The sequence below is a fragment of the Xenopus tropicalis genome, chromosome 5 (genome assembly GCF_000004195.4).
Source record: "Xenopus tropicalis strain Nigerian chromosome 5, UCB_Xtro_10.0, whole genome shotgun sequence".
Lineage (NCBI taxonomy): Eukaryota > Metazoa > Chordata > Amphibia > Anura > Pipidae > Xenopus > Xenopus tropicalis.
The window spans coordinates 57,212,957-57,233,911 of NC_030681.2; the positions used below are offsets into that span (position 1 = coordinate 57,212,957).

At 37.0% G+C, this 20,955-nt stretch overlaps 1 protein-coding gene across 3 annotated transcripts in view; it reads right to left on the reverse strand.

The window, feature by feature from the left end:
- Positions 1 to 20,955, reverse strand: part of sdccag8 (serologically defined colon cancer antigen 8) — a 142,068-nt gene that overhangs the window by 25,654 nt on the left and 95,459 nt on the right. For all 3 annotated transcript variants that reach the window (XM_012963721.3, XM_012963720.3, XM_012963723.3), the window contains one exon: positions 9,993 to 10,124. In XM_012963721.3, the coding sequence (XP_012819175.2) occupies positions 9,993 to 10,124 (132 nt within the window). The remainder of the gene's footprint in view (positions 1 to 9,992; positions 10,125 to 20,955) is intronic.

Sequence of the window (20,955 nt, forward strand, 5' to 3'; positions counted from 1 at the left end):
TGTACATGTTTCTAGTAATAATAATATTTATTATTAAACCATTCTATTTCAAATTTTAATGATTTGCCTGCAGCACAAATCACAATTTTACTTTTCTAATTACGAGGCTTACTACAACACTATCAGTGTGCCAAATCTGTGCTATTGTTTGCTTTTAAACAGGTTATTTGAAAATGCTACCTGTTGAAAGGTTGCAATCGGTTACTGCATCTGGGCAAAAAGTGTCTTTTATTAAGTAATCCCATTACTACGCTGCTTATGCACACAGCACTGGGCCACAGCAAAGATCCCAAGACAGGATAGAAAATTATGGTGCAGCAATCACATAAGGGGGCGAAATCTAAAACACAGGCTAAGTTGCCGGCCAAATTTTTTATTAAGATACTGTACGGTCAGACACAGTCACAGTGCAGTCAGGCGATTGTTGCTGCACGGTCAGGCACAGTCACCAGGGGCCACATAAAACAGCTAGAAGGGCAATATATGGCCCGAGGGCCTTGTGTTTGACACATGTGCACTAGAACAATAACATTATTAATTTTATCACAGGCAGGCAATCATCTCTACTGGTTTATGAGCAAATCTGTAATGTTTTGCTTTGCTGAAAAAAATCGCAAAAGTGCTGAATAATTTGTGAAATTCTTTTTGATGCAACTGTGACTTTTATGATGCGACCGCAACTTTTTTGACATGACTGCAACTTTTTTTTTGTAACTTTTTGTGCCCCAAATTTTTGCAGCAGTTTTGTGAAAAAAATTAGCCAATGGCGAAATGTGGAATTTCACAGAATATCCATGCCTGGTGAAAAATTTCACTCATCACTAATCTCTACACAAGGTTGCCCACTATCCCCATTGTTGTTCAACTTGATACTCGGCCTGTTGATAGTAGTATGAAATTGCTAAAGGATTTCTGTGGTGTTAAACACAGTGCTTTAGAAATTAAAATCTCAGCTTACACTGACAACATGCTGTTTATCTCCATTTCAGGGTCACGTGCATGTGCCAATTTGGATAAATCAGAGGTTCTTTGGCTAGGGACTTTTCCTGATAATGATACTAAGGAGCTGCTATGTTTCAAGAGACCAGCTCTCAGAGGATATGGATAAATTATACACATTGATAATATCTAATTTTAAAAGTTGAGAAAGCCTACCTATTAACTACAGTGGAATATTTAATCTTTTCAAAACGGTCACTTTCTACCACTCCTTCTGACAGCAATGGATTTCACCAAACTTAATAGTAAGTTACAGTCCTTTATATGGAAAATAAAAATCTGAAAACATCTATACTAAAATTAGTACAACCCAGAAGCAATGGCGGGCTTATTCTACTACAAGTCTTATGTGTATTGCCACAGACTGGGTCAGTGGAACAAAAGTATACACTAAAGTCCACACGGATCAAAGTTTACAAAGTGTACAGTATACACTAAGGGGTATATTTATCATGGTGTGTAAAAAGTGGAGCAAAACATTATCGATGATGTTGCTCATAGCAGCTAATCAGATGCTTTGCTTTGGTTTTTTAACTGTTGAAATCTAATTGCTGATTGGTTGCCCTGGGCAACATCACCGGTAATGCTTCACACCACGTTTTACACAACATAATAAATATACTCCTATATGCACAAAAGCCATATCGGAAGCAGATTGTAAAATGCAGCCACTCAGAAGACAATTTGTTGGTCATGTAACAGCGCAATTATTAAGACTATATCCCAAACCCACAGATACAGTAATAGCACCAAAGGCAACACTGGAATGGCAGAAATGTTCATTCTTACAGCAATTAACATTTTGGACTGTTATGCAACCCCCTATAAAATAATTGTTAGAATGCACATTATTGTATACAATGCCACTCAAGTGGGTTCTGGCACTTCAAGATAAAGAATCCAAAGGTTCATTTTATTTTGATATTTAGAAGAAATACCAAGACATGCTGGAAAATTTTGTTTCTCCCTTTCAATATACTAAATGGTGGGCAGAAACCTCTCTTCAGAGGGAACTACCTACTAACCAATGGACCAATTACACATGTAAAGTTCCCATTTCCTCCTCTTCTACTTGCAAAAATACCTTTGGTAAATGTTCTTGGTTTAATGTTATTAAGTAAATCCTCAAAGAATACACCCAATTCAGTAAAATTTATATATATATAGTGTACTAACACAGTCTAATTAGACAATTTATAAAAGAGATCAAAGTTAAAGACAAAAATCTTTACCTAAAACAGGTGTTGACCTGGGTGTATATACCCCAGGTCCCTCGCCAAATATTTCAAATGCTAGCACACATGCAGTGAAGATCACATAAATATACACACACTCACCGATGCCGAAATTTGGTTCGGCTGCTTGGAGCCCCGAACCCGTAGCCCAAGGGAGCAAACTCAAATCTCTGAAGAAAGCGGCTCACAAAGCACCATGGTCAGCCAGAGAATGGATAAAACTCTAACTTTATTTACATTCTTAAAAACCCAGAACGCCTGACACGTTTCGTGCGTGCCCACACTTAATCATAGGCATACATTCTGAGACAGTAACATGGTATATAAAGCCTATCAATTAATGACATCACAAATTTTTTTTTCTCTTCTTAACTTTATGTATATAAAAATGAAACAGAACGAAATAAAGAAAGATAGACTAACATGACATATACAATTCTCTGGCAACATCACTTTGAGGGAACATTTGTGATGTCACCATGTTACGGTCTCAGAATGTATGCCTATGATTAAGTGCGGGCACGCACGAAACGCGTCAGGCGTTCTGGGTTTTTAAGAATGTAAATAAAGTTTGAGTTTTATCCATTCTCTGGCTGACCATGGTGCTTTGCGAGCCGCTTTCTTCAGAGATTTAATGTTATTAAGCCTTGTGACTATTTCCCTTTTATCCTTCTCTTCTCTCTATTCATTTCCTACTTCTTTTTCTCACGTTGCCATGCCTTTACAATTGATACTGTTGCCATGACATCATCTATGAAACATATGCTAAAACTGGCGATTTACACTTGGAATATGGTTACATCACTCAAAGTTTATCGAAATGCTCCCATGGTAATTTTATTCTGTGTGTGAAACCACAAACTGGAGAGAGTTATTTTAACCCACAAAAAGATAACTGCTTCGTAAATATAAAAATCATGCTCTTGTGGGTTATTTCTTTATTCCAAGGTGAGATGCCTATCAGAAGAGATGGTATGGTGGGAAATATAGACACTACTGATTTTTACATAGACTGTGTGCTGTATTTAAGGGAAACAGCCTACTCTGGAGTACCCTTATAACAACTTTAGACTTGAGGGGGACTCACAAATATACTATTTAAATGTCCAACTATCCCACTTGCATTCATGGTTTACCCCTAATCCATAGAACCCAAATATGCCCTCACAAGCACTACTCTGGGATCTATAGAATACACTGTTAAAACATAAGGACTCTCAGGGCATTACCATACAGAGTGGATTCTCGGCCTGAGCAAGCCATAAATCCACCCCTATGCTCTATAAAAGCTTACTGATGTGCAATTTTTCATGTACTGCACATAAAATGTGGTGAAAGCTACTTAACAGGATTATGCATTAGAGTTTTGGTATAAACACATGGTGATTTGCGGCTGAATTTTGTACTTGAAATTGCATGCATAAACGAGTCCTAACTGTATGCAAGTCCATTGGGTGCATGATAGCCATCAACTTAGCACATGCCATGAAGTACCTGTTGCTTCTGAAGATGCCTTGGTGTGATGGATATCCTCGTGCAGCTGATGTACCTAGTGAATTAAATGCTGCCGCCCTCATCAATAGCATGCACAATGGTGGGCTAAGAACAGATGTAATTCTTGCTTGAACTAAATAAGAAAAAGTAGAACCCCAATTTGCATCCATATTACCAATGCAAATGCTAATTTACACATACGTTTAGGCTGATGCCACACGTGGCGTTTTTCCGCTGCATTTTTTCTAATTCTCTCAGCGGCTGAAAAACGCCCGATATCATCATCTATAGAAATAGCTTGAAAAGACTCGAAGCAAACCACACAAAGTGTAAATACGCTAGAAAACGCCTTAGCACGGGTTTTTCAAGCATAGGCCGAAATACGCCAGTATTTGCAAAGCAAGCTATTCCTATGTATACGCAAAGGCAGCTGCCAGACCTAGCGGAAATACGCTGCGTTATTTGCTATTCGCACTATTAGCACCATGGAAAGGGGATTTGCTTACGTCACCAGTACTAGGCTGAAAAACGCCATAGTCAGGGGCTGTGTGGGTTGTGCGGCGTTTTTAGGCCGAGAAAAAACGCAGTGGAAAAACGCCACGTGTGGCATCAGCCTTAAATCAAATGCTATTTTGCGGAAGCCCACTGTTGCTTGGGTAAAATGATGCACTGAAGGGGAATACAATTTTTGCTGATATTTAGAGATTTGCACATGACACTTATTTGATAAATGAGCTATTAAATCATTCTGACCATGCTCAACCCATAACATTACTTTAAGAATTTTCTACCTGCTTAGTCTGAAAACCTGAATTCATGCACAGTACTCTTCTATCCAGATAAGCAAGCTAACAAAACTGCATTTCCTGTTTCATATGAAAAGGTTTAACTTCCATATTTGCATGTGCCTTATCCCTAACTTAAAATGCCAATACTTGAATAGATATTTTTGACTGTTTGAAATTTGGATTCAGCCTAATTTGCATATGAAAATTAGGCCATGGTTGCGTTAACCGTGCACGGAAGCCCACAGTGAAAATTTTTTAATTTACGTGTGTATGTGACAAAAAGTCACGTGATTTTAAGGATTGGGATTTGGTTGTGCATCCTTAGTCCCTACTGCATTCACAGAATATATTCAAGATTATTACAGAGTGTAAGTATGGATTTATAGAAGACACTGAACATAAATATCAAAAGAGTAAACTTGAACGTTGATCCTGTTGAAACATTTGATACTGTTCCTTATCAAATACTGGTACATAAATGTCTTATTTTGCTACTTAATGCACTGCTACATAGAATGTAAGGAAATTAATTTGCCATAACAGATTATCACATGGTGATTCTCTGTAAATATTTTACTCCCAAAAAGTTAGAAATAGAAATATAAAATGAGAACTATTCTCCTATAAAAAAGGACATTTATTCTGAAAAAACTTCTATTGCATTACTTGAACTTTAAGATTTAAGGCTGCAAAAACGAAGGATCCAAGGAACTGTCCATTGATGCTGAATGTAAGAAAGATTCACCATCAGTATAGTAAAGGTTTCTCTGCTATAATGTGTTATTTGTTTTTTTTATTGTACAAAACTTCAAATTCGTAAAACCGAATTGTGAAGCTATTGTATAAAACACAGGTATAGAATCCAGCTATCAAAAATGTGTGGGACCATGGGTTTTCTAAATTATTCAAACCACAAAAAAAGGTGTAAATCCAGCAGCCATAGGGTAGTGACAGAAGCTGAAGTCATTTTTTTAGATAATTAATACTATAGAGATGCTGAAATGTTAGTGCAGTCTGTTTAGTATATAAAATATGGCATTTCTATATTCAATTTTTAGAGTTTAATTCTCCTTTAATATGAAGGTGAACTGCCTCTTTATGTACACAAAAAAAAGAAAAAATTTAGTAATAGAATTTATAAATACATGTAGTGGGAAATATAACTGTGGGGAACAAAAATGATACAAATTACCTATATAATTAAATTCAGTCTTTTCACAAGTAAAAAGAAAAATATATTCTAGGGCTGTAGACACAAAGGGGCACATTCATCAAAGTACGAGTTTGAATCCTGAAATAGGAAAAATTCGGATTAGATATGATAATTTCTGATCGCAAATATCACGAAAATGCTTACGAAAAAATTGGAATAGTCACGATATCGTATTGGCGATCCGAAAGTCACAAAATTTTCGTATCGAATGATCATAAACGGCGGGAAAATCTTTCTGACTTTGATCCTTCAGTGCATGATTTTGGAAGCCTCCCATAGGACTCAAGGGCACTCTGCAGCTCCAACCTGACCCTAGGAAAGTCGCGATACCGAAGCTTGAATGAATCAGAAACTTTCGTACTCGGTGCACAAACTTTGTTGCAAAATAAGTTGCGCAAAAATACGAAAAAGTCGCAGAAAATACACACAGTACGACCAAATACAAATTTTTTGTATTTCATACCTGTCATACTTTGATAAATGTGCCCCAAAGGCATTTACTTCACATGATGTGATGCCATTGCCCTGTAAATAAAAAATGGTCCTATATGACATATATAAAAAGTTAATTAAAAGGCTAGTTCCCATTTAAAGCCTTAGTATGTTAATTTTGTTTAATTTTTTTATGATAGGTTTTTGAAGCCTGAAGCCTTGTACCACTAGAGGGAGCTGCATACCTAACTGTTGTTTCACCTAATATGTATTCGCTCTGTTAGTGGATGTCTTTTTCTAGCCTGACTTCTCTTTGGTTTGTTACACTTCCTGCTTGCAGATGTCTGTACATAGTTAGCCATGTTGGAGCTCTAATAAATGAGTTGTTCAGCATTACCATTGAGTCCTGCACAACTTCCACTGTGAACCCAACAGAGTGGTTCAAAATGTACAGCAGAAGGGTATAGCAAGGTATCTTTTTGTTAAGGTGATACTTCTTTTAAAAAAACACAAACAACCAAATCCATTTGTGGAAATAAACAGCTGAGATAGAGTAGCTAAAACTACATGTATTTATCCAAATTTTAATAAGCTTCCAATTCGGCCTAACACAATTTAAGTAGAAAGAATTTTCACAATTTTGGCTAAAGTATATTATTGAATAATTAAAGAGGAAGTTTTTTGGATAATTTTGTTTCTTAAATAAATGGAGTGATAATTTTAAAATGTGTTATTTGTTCATCTGGGCTCCCTTTATATAATATTAAATTTTTTAAAATAAGAAATAAGTGACAGACCATAAAATGAATGTTCAAAGACTTATAACCAGTCAGTGCAGAAACATACTGCATAGTCTGGGCAGCTTAACTATTCACTACTCAGCTATGCAAGGTCGTCTGTATTTAAACGAGAAATTTGATGAATGACTGTATCACTATAGGGAAAATTCACAAAGTGGAGTAAAGTAAAACTAAAGTAAGGCATTTTTTGTAATGAAATTATTGTAATTGTAATTAAAACATCTTCAGATTCACAAATGCCTTAGTTCATTTCATAAATAAAGCCACTGTGTAAGCCACTGTGTAAGTCTTTTTGCCATTACATATACCACTTTTACTGCATACCTCCCAACTGTCCCGATTTTTGCAAAACAGTCCCAATTTTAAGAGTTCAGCCCACAGTCCCGAAATTTTATTGAAAAGTCCCTCTTTTCCCTTTAATCTGGTGCACTGAATGCCAAAAAAGATACAAAGTTTCTCAAATTGAATTAGATCAGTAGGCTTTTGGAGAATACTCAATAACTGCACTTAGATACAATTGTAACTAATAAGATAAACAGGTCTCTTGGGGGAACTGAGACCTGCAGTTTAAAGATCAATATTACCTTCATTAGAAAAACTGTAAAAAAAAAACTTGAAAAAAAAAACTTGAAAAAGACCCCAAAACCCCCAGAAATGTGTTAAAACTATTTTTTAAACCTGACAAATTTTGTAAAACCTTTAGGAGGTGTGGTCAAAAATGGAAAAGAAAGACATGCAACTAAACTGGTAAAGGGGATGGAAGATTTAAACTACGAGATTTAAACTACGAAATTTTATTGAAAAGTCGCTCTTTTCCCTTTAATCTGGTGCACTGAATGCCAAAAAAGATACAAAGTTTCTCAAATTTAATTAGATCAGTAGGCTTTTGAAGAATACTCAACACCTGCACTTAGATACAATTGTAACTAATAAGATAAACAGGTCTCTTGGGGGAACTGAGACCTGCAGTTTAAAGATCAACATTACCTTCATTAGAAAAACTGTAAAAAAAAAAAAAAAAAAACTTGAAAAAGACCCCAAAACCCCCAGAAATGTGTTAAAACTATTTTTTAAACCTGACAAAATTTGTAAAACCTTTAGGAGGTGTGGTCAAAAATGGAAAAAAAAAGACATGCAACTAAACTGGTAAAGGGGATGGAAGATTTAAACTACGAGATTAGGTCACATGGCTTTAGCACCCTGGGAAATGAAGAATATGGCTAGCCCCATGTGAAATTTCAAAATTATATGTACATTTTTTTTTTAATGTATATTAATACAGGATTCTGCTGAAGAAGCAATGTTAACTAATGCATTTTGAAAAAACACCCCTTCCTATAACAGTTTTCCTTTAAGAACAAATTTGCTAGTGAATATTCCAGGTATCAAAAAACAAAAGACATTCCAGCAAATATGGCATATGGTTTCTATTTGACACATATAATTTTCCTCGTTCAGTAACTCTAAAACAAAATGCATCCTTGTCATATTTATAGAAACAGGCAACAACAGAGTTTTTCAGTCTTCTTACACAGATGGCAACATATTTCAAATTTGTATAGTTATCTTGCAGCAAATGATGCCTAAAGAAAAAAGGCACATCTGCCCCAAACTACCAGTCCTCCAGGCTCTTCTTTTTTTAGTTCAGCAACCAGAAACACATTTAAAAGGTGTAAAGTAATACATTCTAACAATTCTGTAAATACAAATACATTTCTGTATTAAAGTAAATGTTAAAATAATGGGAAAAATAACAGAAAATGAAAGCAAATAACAAACCTGCCAAATGTTTGTACAGTGCAAGCAACTGATGTAAAAAAAACAAACCTTTTTACAGAAAAATAAAAATATTAAGCAAGAGAGACAGCCAGGTAACAAGATACAATCTCAGTGTAAGTGCTTTGTTCCTGTATGGTAAGTATCGTAAAAATAAATGTTATATTTACAGGACTTAAAATTTGTTTATTATTATAACCATTAAAGGACAATGAAAGGTTAATATAAATTAAAAGTAAGTCTAAAGGCATTCTTTTTAAGTACTTACTGCATATCTAAATTCCCAGATCCCTGCTTGCTTCTCTGAGATATGGTGCTGGCAGCCTACAGCAGTGTGAAGACTACAGTGACATCACTGAAATCTCTCTGTCCTTCCTGTAGGCTTCCTATTCTCTGAGCATGTGCGTAACTTGATCCTGTCTCCTGTTCTGAGCTACACTTGCCCACCAGCCAATCAGAAGCGGATCTGGCAGAGGGGAGTGGGGGGGGAGGGAATGAAACACATGTGCAGTATGAAGCAAGGAGGGAAAGGAAGGGAGAATACCTTTTTAGAGATGGCTGCCTGTTCTAGAAAATGTGAAGTGTGACTGAGTAAATATTTGATTAGGTGAGCCAAAAGTGTGGCGTTTTTACTAAATAGGAGGACTATTGGGCAGTATGCTTTTTAAATTTTGACTTGCATTCTCCTTTAAAGATGGTTATATAGGAAAATTTGTACCTTCTGTTGTAGATTTTATAGTGGATATTGTACCCCCTACTGTAATTTCTAAATGTATAATCTACAGCTTGGTAATTTACCTATGGGACCAAACTGTAAATTATATCCTTATAAACGGTGTGTTCCTATGTCAGAACATGCAGTTTATAATGTAAAGAGACAGCAGCTACCAAGACTGCACTCTCCCCACAACTTTTCCTCAGCCAGTCTAATCTGAATTCCTCCACTTCCTTATTTTAAAAGGGGTGCTCTTCCACTCCTCCTTCTCCAGTCTTGCGCCTTCTTTCCTTTCCTCTCAGTTCTTGCTTTCTCCCCCTCTGCTGCTCTCACCCTCCATCCATCAATCTAAGGTCTATCTTGCTCTGTATCTAATTACCTTAGAGTTTATATAGTGAATAATGTACCTGTACCCCCTACATTAATTTATACAAATATTAGAAGTAATAGAAGAGTTACAACTTTTGAAAAAAGTTGCACTCTCACATCACAGCTTCACATAGCCCTGAACAAATATGTTTAAATGTTAAAATACAATACCTTGCCTTCATTCTTTCATGCATTTTCCCATGCTGGATACACTGAGCTTCCAATTCATCCTCTCTCTTCAACAGTTCTTCTATTCTGTTATGGGCATGTACATTTTCATGACAAATAACTTGTACGTCAGACCTGTCAAAAGTAAATATATTCCAACTATAACAACACATTTATATAAAAAATATAGAAGGGCAAGATGTGCGTATAAAATATCTCACATTAAACAGCCCATGTGTAAAACACTGTTTCATAAAAACAAAACTTATTGATAAACATTGATTTTGCCTATAGTATGTTTCACTGGATCATCACATACCAGTTTATTATGATAAATTAAATGTACAAGTTTTTGTTCAGTTTGTATAGTATAATATTGTACAGTTTCTTTTGTATGTATAGTTCTCCTCTACTTTCAACCTGTATTGGCCAACCGGCCAACCTTGTTTAACCAAGTATATCTACAAACAGAAAATAAAAGTGTGAGTTAATTTAATATGAAAAAAAACAAACTAAAAATGCAATTAGGGCTGTGGCACCGTGTAGCCTTATGTACATACAATGACCTTTAAAGTTATTTATTAAAGGGGACATATTGTGTGAAAAACAATATTGTGGCAATGCATTGTACTCATCTAAATATAGAAGGTTGGCCAATAAAGTAGTGTTTTTGGCTATTCCATCTGTTCCAATTCCTGCTGTCTCCTTTACCAGGCTATGCAGGGCTGGCCGGCAGCACTCAGCACACTATTCTCTTGGATAGGAACCAGTCAAAAGCTAGGCTGACCTGATAGGAAACCGAAGCCAGTCTTTGCTTGTGTGACTGCAGGGCTTCGATTTGTTATCCCATGTCCAGTCCTACACTGACTTTCATCTGAATCATTAAGAATTCTACTGCTTCATTATACATTTTTAACAGGGACTAAGTTTTACCTGCAAATTGCTTGATTTCAAGGTCAAAACTAACAACCAAAAAGTTGTCCTTTTTATTGGCCACAAGTGGGATCACCTGACCTAGCTGAGAATGATAGGAACTACAACATTGAGCTGGCCACTGTTTCAGTATAAACTATAGGGAAAAAGGGGATCCAGAGGAAGGCAAAAACCCCATCTGAAGTCTCTCTAATTTGCTGCATTGATCAGTGTGTCCAGTTTTGGCCCGAACAGACAAGCTCCAGTACATGGTAGGGCTACTAAATTCTTTTTCGATTAAGATCAGCCTGAATACGCACAGAAATGAAGCAGCTTAAATTTGCTTAAACAGACATCTCTGGTTCCTTAAAAAAGTCTAATGGGCAGCTTGTGTTTGTCTGAAGCAAAAATACATTTCTTACTTATTTAATGTTCGGTGGAAATAAGGACAAGTAACATTTATTAATTTCTGTGGTATGTAAATGGTTGCCATTAAAAAGATATTTTGACAATAAATGATTGCAACCTGCAGCAACTAGGCAGTAGCTATAAAAAGTATAATTGACTGGGATTAGGGAATGCACTACATTCTATCCCTGGTTATGTCCTCATTTTGGTTTGCCACCAGACACCTTGTCACTATTAAGGAGACTTCTCTCCTGACTTATCCATCAGAGCATACTTCTAGAGGGAAAAAGTAAAAAACAAAAAGCAAATAAAATCATTTACATCTGGAATGTTTCTCTACCACCCAATGTCAAGCTGGCCATAACATTCTCACAGAAAACATTAGATTATTAAGGGGGTTTGTAATAAAACTTGCAAGCGGTGGGTAAAATGGCATTTTTGTGAATGTTTAGCACTAGTGATGAGTGAAATTTTTCAGTAGGCATGGATTCGCTGCAAATTTGTTTTACCATTGGTGGATTGTTTCGCGAAATGGGCAAAAAAAATTGGCACAAAAAAAATTGTAGCATGTGTCATTTTTTGCGCGTGCTATTTTTGCATTTTTTATCGCTCATCACTATTTAGCACTGTTCGCACTGTTTCACGGTTTACTAAATATTTAAACCATTGTGAATGTTTAATACCTGATTGAAGATGGTGTTACATACCCCCATTAGATAAAAATATTTTGCCAGGGTGTCTTCTGAACAGTTTGATGTGCAGTATGCAAAGGATTTCTAAATTACGTGCCATGTAAAGAGCCCTAGAATCACAATATGAATATGATATTTCATGGATGTTGCAAAAATGCGCCCTTTATGTGTATTACGTAACAATGAGAAGACCCATAAAACCATATTTTTATAAAGTACACACCCTGAAAAACCAGAGTATATCTTCAATATGTCTTCAGTATTTTACAAACTACCACTGCAGTGGTGCAATGTGGTGGGAGGAGGAGTGGTAGGAAGGGACTGGGTTGTCTGAAGGGTTTTGTTCTTCTTTAAACCACTGTCTGGTTGCTACAGCTTAATTATCCTTGCAACCAGGCAAACGTTTGAAAGACTGACAGAGGAAGAAATAGAGTGTCAGAAAAGAAATAAAAGCAATTTAGTTTAAGAGTACTTGTTTCAATAAAACCCAACCATAAGAGTTAATTTATTTTTTTGGTTGACAGACTGGCAGCATTTTCAGTCACAGCTGGAAATAGGCAGAATAGCAATGTTAATATTTACATAACAGAGAAAATAAGGAAAATTAACTGAATAGTTGCTTAGAATAGGTAATTTTACACAACACTAAAAGCTAAGATGAACACACCCTTAAAATATTAGCATTATTAACATACTTGTGCACTATTAAATACTGCATCTAGACATATCGAACAAATTAAAATCCAATAACCTCTACTGGTCTGTGTATAAAACCATTCCATAGTCCCCTAGGTACTGGTAATTTTGATATGCTTGCTTCTGCAGCTAGTATTAGACTCTTCTTTTACTGGTGGTGTAGAGGCTTATTCCCAGAATCCCCTGAAGTGTTTAAATTATAATCCTGATACTGAACTAATTGTGTCAACATGTGGGAGATAACTACCTCCATGTGTTTTGGGACAGACTCTCAAATTTAGCTCATGATGTACCACTGTATCCTCTAATACATTTCAAAGCAATCCCTATATAGTAAATACAAACAGGAATGAATACAGCCTGACTGTAATAAAAATTCTGTCGACCTGCAATGCATCATGCCTGTCACATGAGGCTAAAAGTGATACCTAAGTGAAAAGTATAATATAAAGTTTACTTTCTCTTCCTTTGTAATATTCTGTGCAGAATTCCAATGAATAATAAAGTTCATATGGTGGAGTTTTTTTTTTTATTATTTTGTTTGCTGACACAAAAGGTTACCCCGTGCTCTGACACAAAGGGACAACATGTTTAGGGGTTTAACTTGCCTATATATGTAACTTGTATTTTTAATGTTCAGATATTTAAGAAAAAATCAAAAAGTTTTTCAGAAAGAAAAACAAGTAAAGTAAGTATGCAGAATAGCTTTGTGTGTACGATTTGTTGCAATCTTGTCTAAATTAATATGTTGATATTACAAGGTATAGTAAAGAATGCAAACTACTGATAAGGGGCACAGTTATGTGCAGTCTCTCTCTTTATCATACATAAATGGTTCAACTATTTGGATTAATTGTATAACTGGCCTTGTACTTTTTACTTCATTTTAACAGTTGGATGCTTATTGCTGCCAAAGTAGTAAATAATTTATACAAAATAGCCAACAAAGTAATAACTCTACTAAAAGTCATTCAAATATATTTATAACATCATAAAATATAGTTGAAAATATAAGACCAGCAATATGCACCAAAATCATATAATTTGTTTCTCATCATAAGTGATTAGAATGGGGACCATGTTCAAGCCACAATACTTTCAACTCCTGTGACAAATTAGAACTGAAACCTTAATGACCAATTTACAATTAAACAAGACAGAAGTGAAACAAATTAAACCAACCATTACATAAAATGGCACCCCATAGGCACCCAGTGTTCCTCTTGACTGCAAACAGCAATGCACAAATGCACAATAGATGCTATTAACTATTAAACAATAAGCAGCAGTATAGTAAGTGAAAACTCATAGAACTAAATGATTTACCAGTCTAAAAACGATGCACAGTAACCTTGTGCAAAACTGTAATAAAAAACAGCTTGCATTTAATTGTTCATTTATGTTGTCACATTCTGCTGGAACATTAAATTCTATTTTCACTACCAAAAAGAACAAAAACCATTAGATCATGCCAAATTAATCTACTAGCTTTCTATGAGCAGACAGAAACTTAGGACAGATAAATTCAACTAAATATGATTTAATATAAATAAGTTTTTATAGTATCATTTCACACAGAATTGTAATTCTGACAATCTACCTTAAAGGAGAAGTATCTTTTTTTTTACTTTAATATAACTAAAGTTAAACAAATAATAAGATAAGATCATTTGCAAATGGCATTATTAAATGGGTTGTTCACCTATGAGTTAACTTTTAGTATGATGTAGAGAGTAATATTTCGAGAGAATTTGTAGTTGGTCTTCATTTTTTATTATTCGTAGTTTTTCAGTTATTTTACTTTTTGTTCAGCAGCTCTCAAGTTTGGAATTTCAGTATTTATCTGGTTTCTAGGATCCAAATTACCTTAGCAACCAGGGAGTGGTATTAGTTTGGTATAGTATTAGAGATTGGTATAATAGGATAAGACCTAAATGAAAAACAATAACAATAAAACTGCAACCGACAGAGCAATAGGGTTTTGGCTGCTGGGGTCAGCAACACCCATTTGAAAGCTGCAGAGAGTCAGCAGAAGAAGTTAAATAATTAAAAAAAAACATAAAAATATAAATAATGAAGACCAATTGAAAAGGGGCTTTGAATTGACCATTGTACAATATACTACAAGTTAACTTAAAGGTGAACCACCCCTTTAAGTTTTTGCCATTCATATTTCAGTTCTCAAAATAAAAATAATTAAAATAAGAAATTCATTTTGCTTACCGATGTTACAAATTGCCAGCATCCAGAAAAAGAGAGAGATTAATTCTAAGTGTATATGTATACTTTTATTACATATATTCCTTTTTAAATCCTGTCTGATTTAGTATCCAATATGGCAGGGATCCCCAACCTTTTTATACACATGAGCCACATTCAAAAGTGTTGGGGAGCAACACAGACGTGTTCCTGGGGGTGCCAAATAAGAGCTATGATTGGCTATTTGGTATCCCCCTATGTGAACTGGCAGCCTACAGGAGACTCTGACATTATTCTGGGTTTTTATGCAATCAAAACTTGCCTCCAAGCCAAGAAATTAAGAATAAACACCTGTTTTGAGGCCACTGGAAGAAACATTCAAAGGGTTGGTGAGTAACATGTTGCCCACGAACCACTGGTTGGGGATCACTGCTCTATGGCATTTAAACCAGCATCTGGATACTATATAAGTGAAAGAACATGCCACAGATTAAACAGTTAACTAAAATATTATAAAAAATAAAAACAAAATGAAGGCTAGTTACATACTGTCTTGAATACAAAAAATTTTTTACATTTACATACATTTATGTATTTAAAGGACAACATTAAGGCTGTTCAGTTTAACCCAATCATTTAGATGATTAAGTATGCCGATGTCATCAACATGCCGCTATCTCAGCACATGCGCGATTATAATCAACTTCCCCTGATCAGCAATGTCTCTCGTGCACTGAGATAACTATGTATACAAACATTACAGTGCACACGTACAGATTACATCCTGCTGGCATGCCTTCTGTGCATACACAAGATGCTTGGTCTTGGTCTCAGACATAGTATTATGGGAATTTGTCAGGTACAAGTCTGCAGTATTTGTTAAATCATGGTTCTGCAACTTGACTTTTGAGCTGATGCACTGATGAAGGTAAGTAAGGCTGTATGTTCAATTAGCTTTCCTTGTCCTTTAACATTAATTTAACCATTGTTGTGCCAAAAATAATATCACAGTTTTATCTGTTGTTTTTTTATTTGATATTGCCAACCTCATTTCCCACTTCCATTGCCTTCTGCTGGTGCTGATCACATGAATTATAATGCCATTGTTTTCTCTTCTCTGCCTCTGACACTTAAGACCCCTGGGAATTCTAGGGGATAAATCACTGTATATGTATATAACCAACCTTTTCCAAGATTTACATTCCAAGAAGACATCACTCCTTATCTTCTAAATTTAAAGTGCATTTATTGTTGTAGCTCTATATTGGCTGTAAACCATGCTTCTGTGTTATAGTTTACGTCCATGGTGTAAATAAAGCCATTTTTAATTTAGAACTTAGCAAAAAATACAACTGGAATATCCATTTTGTTCCAGTAGTTAGTAACATACCAATTATTTTTTGCCAGATATGTGCTATTATTGCCTTTAATGCATGCATGACACATCTGAAATATGAGAACACAATAGTAAATTCCTTCCCTCTTCTGTAGTCATCCATATATGCTAGCAAGGTAAAGGGTCTGGGTGGGGGTCACCCTAATAGTGGGGTGAGGGCAGGTTCAGATTTGTGGCAAGGCCACAAAGGCCCGGGCCTAGGGTGGCATAAATTTTGGTGCCCAATCGCACTTGAATTTGCTCACACAGAGCACTGGGGACAAGACGTGCAGAAAATTCAGTGCATCCCCTCCCCAGTGCTCCGTATGCATGGTGTAGGATGCGGATGAGCGCGAAAATGAGGAGGGGGACAGGAATGGGGCTGGCCCCTAGGCGCCAGAAAGACAAATCTGGTGCTGGGTGAGGGTCAAACATGATGAAGATTAAAACAAGGGCATCTGAGCCAGAGTCTTCTATTAAGCTTTGAGTGATATTTGTACTAGTCAGTGTGGAACTAGAAAAATGCATAGCTCAAAGTTCTAAAAAATGTTTAATCAGATTAAACAAAGGAATTACTGATCTAATGTAGAGAGAAAAGAGCAACCATTTGATATTTTTATCCTAAGGTTAAAACCTTGGAAGAGATACTAACAATGCATAGAAGTACATACAAGGCATATACAATATATATATACATATATATAGTAGCATGGTTGGGAAAATTATAGAAGGAAGGTATATCCCTCCCAGAATCATCTATTAAGCAGCACACAGGGCTGTGAAATTGAAGGTCTAGTCAGCTGAGAAGGCTGATTGGCTGACCTTTAGTTAAAAGGCGTGCTCTGAGAATATTCTGGCTGCTCTATTCTGAAGAGGTGAGCAACTGAAGCTGTGATGTGGAACTCTTACTATTTGTAAAAGTTTATTTGGGACAAAAACTGTTTGCTGCTATGTTACCTCTTAGACTGAGGATATTTATTCACAAGGGGTGGATTTCCTAGTAGCAAGTACCAGCTACTATTTGATGCCCTTAAGACTTAGGACTACGGTGCTGCTGCTTCTGAGAGAGAACAGGGATCCTACAAAGGACTGTGAGTGTATATTTAATCTGCCAAAGTGTGGCTGTGTGTGTGTCCTCTGAGGACGAGAGTTTTCTTTTTTCAGCAAGATTGATACTTATTTGTTATATTGGGATTTCAGTTTGAAGCCCTGTGTATCTGTGTGAAAGGAGCTGCTGCTTCTACCTAAAGAGCTAATCCTCCACAATTGGTGCTTAGATGTGGGCAGATCCTTAAAGAGCCAGTATTCTAAAAGAGACAGTGGGGGTCATTTATCAACACTGGGCAAAATTGCTCACGGGCAGTAACCTATGGCAACCAATCAAATTTGTTTCATTGTTCTACTTGCAGCTGGCTGAAAAAAGCAAATCACCGATTGGTAGCTATGGGTTACTGCCCAGGGGCAAATTTGCCCAGTGTTGATAAATGAGCCCCAGTGTTCTTAAAGTGATATTCTATTAAGCACCCTGGTGTGATTCACCAAAGCACTGGCAATATGGAAGAGATTATAAAACAGCTGGTACAAGCTAATGCTCAGCTCCAGCACATCAATGCCAGCCAGCAGCAAGCCAATGCTTATCAACAGCAGACTAATCAAATATTGCCGAGGCTGCTCAAACTTAAAGGGCAGCAGGAGATAAAATGTAAGCTTGTGAAACGGATTGAAGCTATGGAGAGGTCACAACCCTCACAAAGAGAGTCTCTGCCTCTGTACATAACAGAGTGTAAGCCTCATTACAAAAGATGACATCAGAGGATGATGTGGAGGCTTTCCTTGCTATATCTGAAAGAGTAGCAGAGCGGGAAAACTTCCAACAGACCAGCGGGCAGGGGTGATTGTACCTTTTCTAACTGGTGTGTCCCAAAAGGCTTATTTTGATTTAAATAGTGAGAATAAAAATCAGTACCTAAAGTTGAAGCAGAAATATTTGCCTATCTGGGAGTAACCATGGCTATGAGGGCACAGCGGGTACATGCCTGGGCATTTGATGTTGACAAACCTGTAAAGTCTCAGATGCATGACCTAAAACATCTTGTCAGAAATAGTGATCCTTGATCGTTTTCTGCATGACTTACCAGTGCGGCTGCAATGCTTTGCAGGCCAAGCTGATGCCAATCAAATGGTGGCCCTGGTTGAGTGCTTCTTACCACAGAGGACTTTCTTCAAGGCTCTTTGCTAAAAGTTCTGGACCTAATAGTACCGGTCAAAGGTAAAGAAGCACCTGCAACTAACAGGTGGAAAGATATTTCAAAAGGCAGAACTGACTGATGTGTTGGCAAAGCCAATAAGATGACAAAACTCTAAACCAGACTTGCAAGTTAGAGATAAGGGACAAGGCATATGGCAGTCAGTTGCCCACTTATTTAGGAACTAATGGACTGCAGCACAGCTCAACAACATATGTCCCTATCTGTATGCCTTGCCCAACCTGATTCACAATTGGAGCAACAAATGTGTACATTTAAAGTGGAAGGATATGAAGTGTCTGCCCTACTAGACTCTGGAAGTCTGGTGACTCTTGTTTATGCCAGCCTGGTGGACACCCAGAAGCTACAGGGAGTTATTTGCATTCATGAGGATGTTAAAAACGATCCCCCAGCTATACTCTCCTTTGAAATTGCTGGTGAAATCTGCATTCATGAAGTGGCAGTGGTAAAAAACTTAATACATAATGTTATATTGGGGTGTGGTTTCCCTGTCTTTTGGGACTTGTGAGGAAAAGTAAAAGGGCCTGCAGGCAGAGGAAGGTGTGCCTCCATTGCCCATTCCTCCGGTGTGCCACAAACAAGGGCCAGAGGAGGGTGAGGTGCCTCAGTTGTCCATATCTCAAAGTATGGGGTTGACCCAAGATGAAAAGAGAGACTTTCCCCCAGAGATGTTAGCGGGAGAGAATGCTGATCTGGAATAGGATCTACAATATTTAACATTCTCCCGTTATAATTTTGGCACTGCTCAAATAAGGGACCCCACCTTAAGCAAAGCACAACAGCAAATAAAGGTTGTGAATGGTGTACCCCAGGAACCAGAGGTAGATAAAAATTATTTCCCCACTTTTCAATGGAAAATGATTTATTGTATTGTAAATGAGGTACGGGGTGAGAGGATAGAACAACTGCTAATTCACCCAATCCCATAGACAACAATGCCAGATCTGGCACATTCCCATGTGTTAGGGGGGACACTTGGGCTATGGAAAAAACAAATGCTACAAAAGGTTTTACTGAATTTGGATACACCAAGATGTCAAACAGTATTGTGATTCCTGTCCTATTTGTTGGTTAATTGCCCCAAGTCCCCTTGTACTGTTACCCATAATTGAGGTACCCTTTGAGAGGATAGCCATGGTTCTAGCAGGCCCTCTAGTCATATCTGCTAGAGGACACCAATATATTCTTCTTGGTCTTCATTTTGCAACTCAATATCCAGAGGCAAAAAGCATTGCAAAAGAGTTAACAATTTAACATAGGGGTATCCCAAAGGAAATTCTTACTGACCAGGGTATGCCATTTATGTCAAAGGTTACCAAAGAATTATGTAAATTATTAAAAATCTCACAACTGCGTACCTTAAGCTGGCCATACACGTGGCGATCTTACGATGTTTCGTGCGACCATCGGTCGCACGAGACATCGTCAGATCCGCCACACACTGTCAGGGCTGAAACAGCAGATAAGGAGGTAGAAACAATAGGATTTCTACCTCCTTCTGCTGATTCAGCCCTGACGGCAGATTTTGGTCAGGCGCCTTCTATGGTGCCCGATCAAAATTTTCTAACCTGGCCGATCGGCGAGTCGTCCGATATCAGCAGCTTCCTGCGATATGGGTCGACTCGCCGACATGCCATACACGCACCGAATATCGTACGAAACGAGGTTTCGTACGATAGTATCGGTGCGTGTATGGCCAGCTTAAGTGTACCACTCCCAAAACAATGGGTTGGTAGAAAGATTCAACAAAATGTTAAAGAGGGTTGTGTCAACAGATGGAAAGGACTGGTATTGCCTGTTACCATACCTCATGTTTGTCATAAGAGAGGTGCCCCAAGCTTTCACATGGTTCTCTCCCTTTGAGCTGGTGTATGGGAGACACCCAAGGGGTCTCCTGGATATTGCCAAGGAGAACTGTGAACAGGAAGCCACTCCCTGTGTAATTGACTATATCAGTCGAATGCAGGAGTACTGGTTCTTGTTCCCAAAGTAAATTCTTAGCAAAATGGCAAGGACCTTATGAGATTGTAGAAAAGGTAAGAGACTTTAAGGTAGGAGTGCATCAACCTGCAGAAACCCTACCAAATACTGTCATCATCAAATCATACCAAATCATGTACATTTGATTAAGCCCTGTAAAAACCTTGGGTCTCTTGCTGCCGTAAATTTCCATATGGAAACAGCAGATAGTTCAATACCAGAGATAAAAATGTTACATATATATGTGTGTGTGTGCGTTATATATATATATATATATATATATATATACCTGTATATACACTTATACATAGGTATGGGGCTTGGTATCCAGAATCCAGACCTGGCATCTTCTGGATAAAGGATCTTTTCCATAAGAAAAGTCATTTTGGCATTTTACTGCCACATCAGTGCAAGCTAGAATGCCATCTTTATTCTGC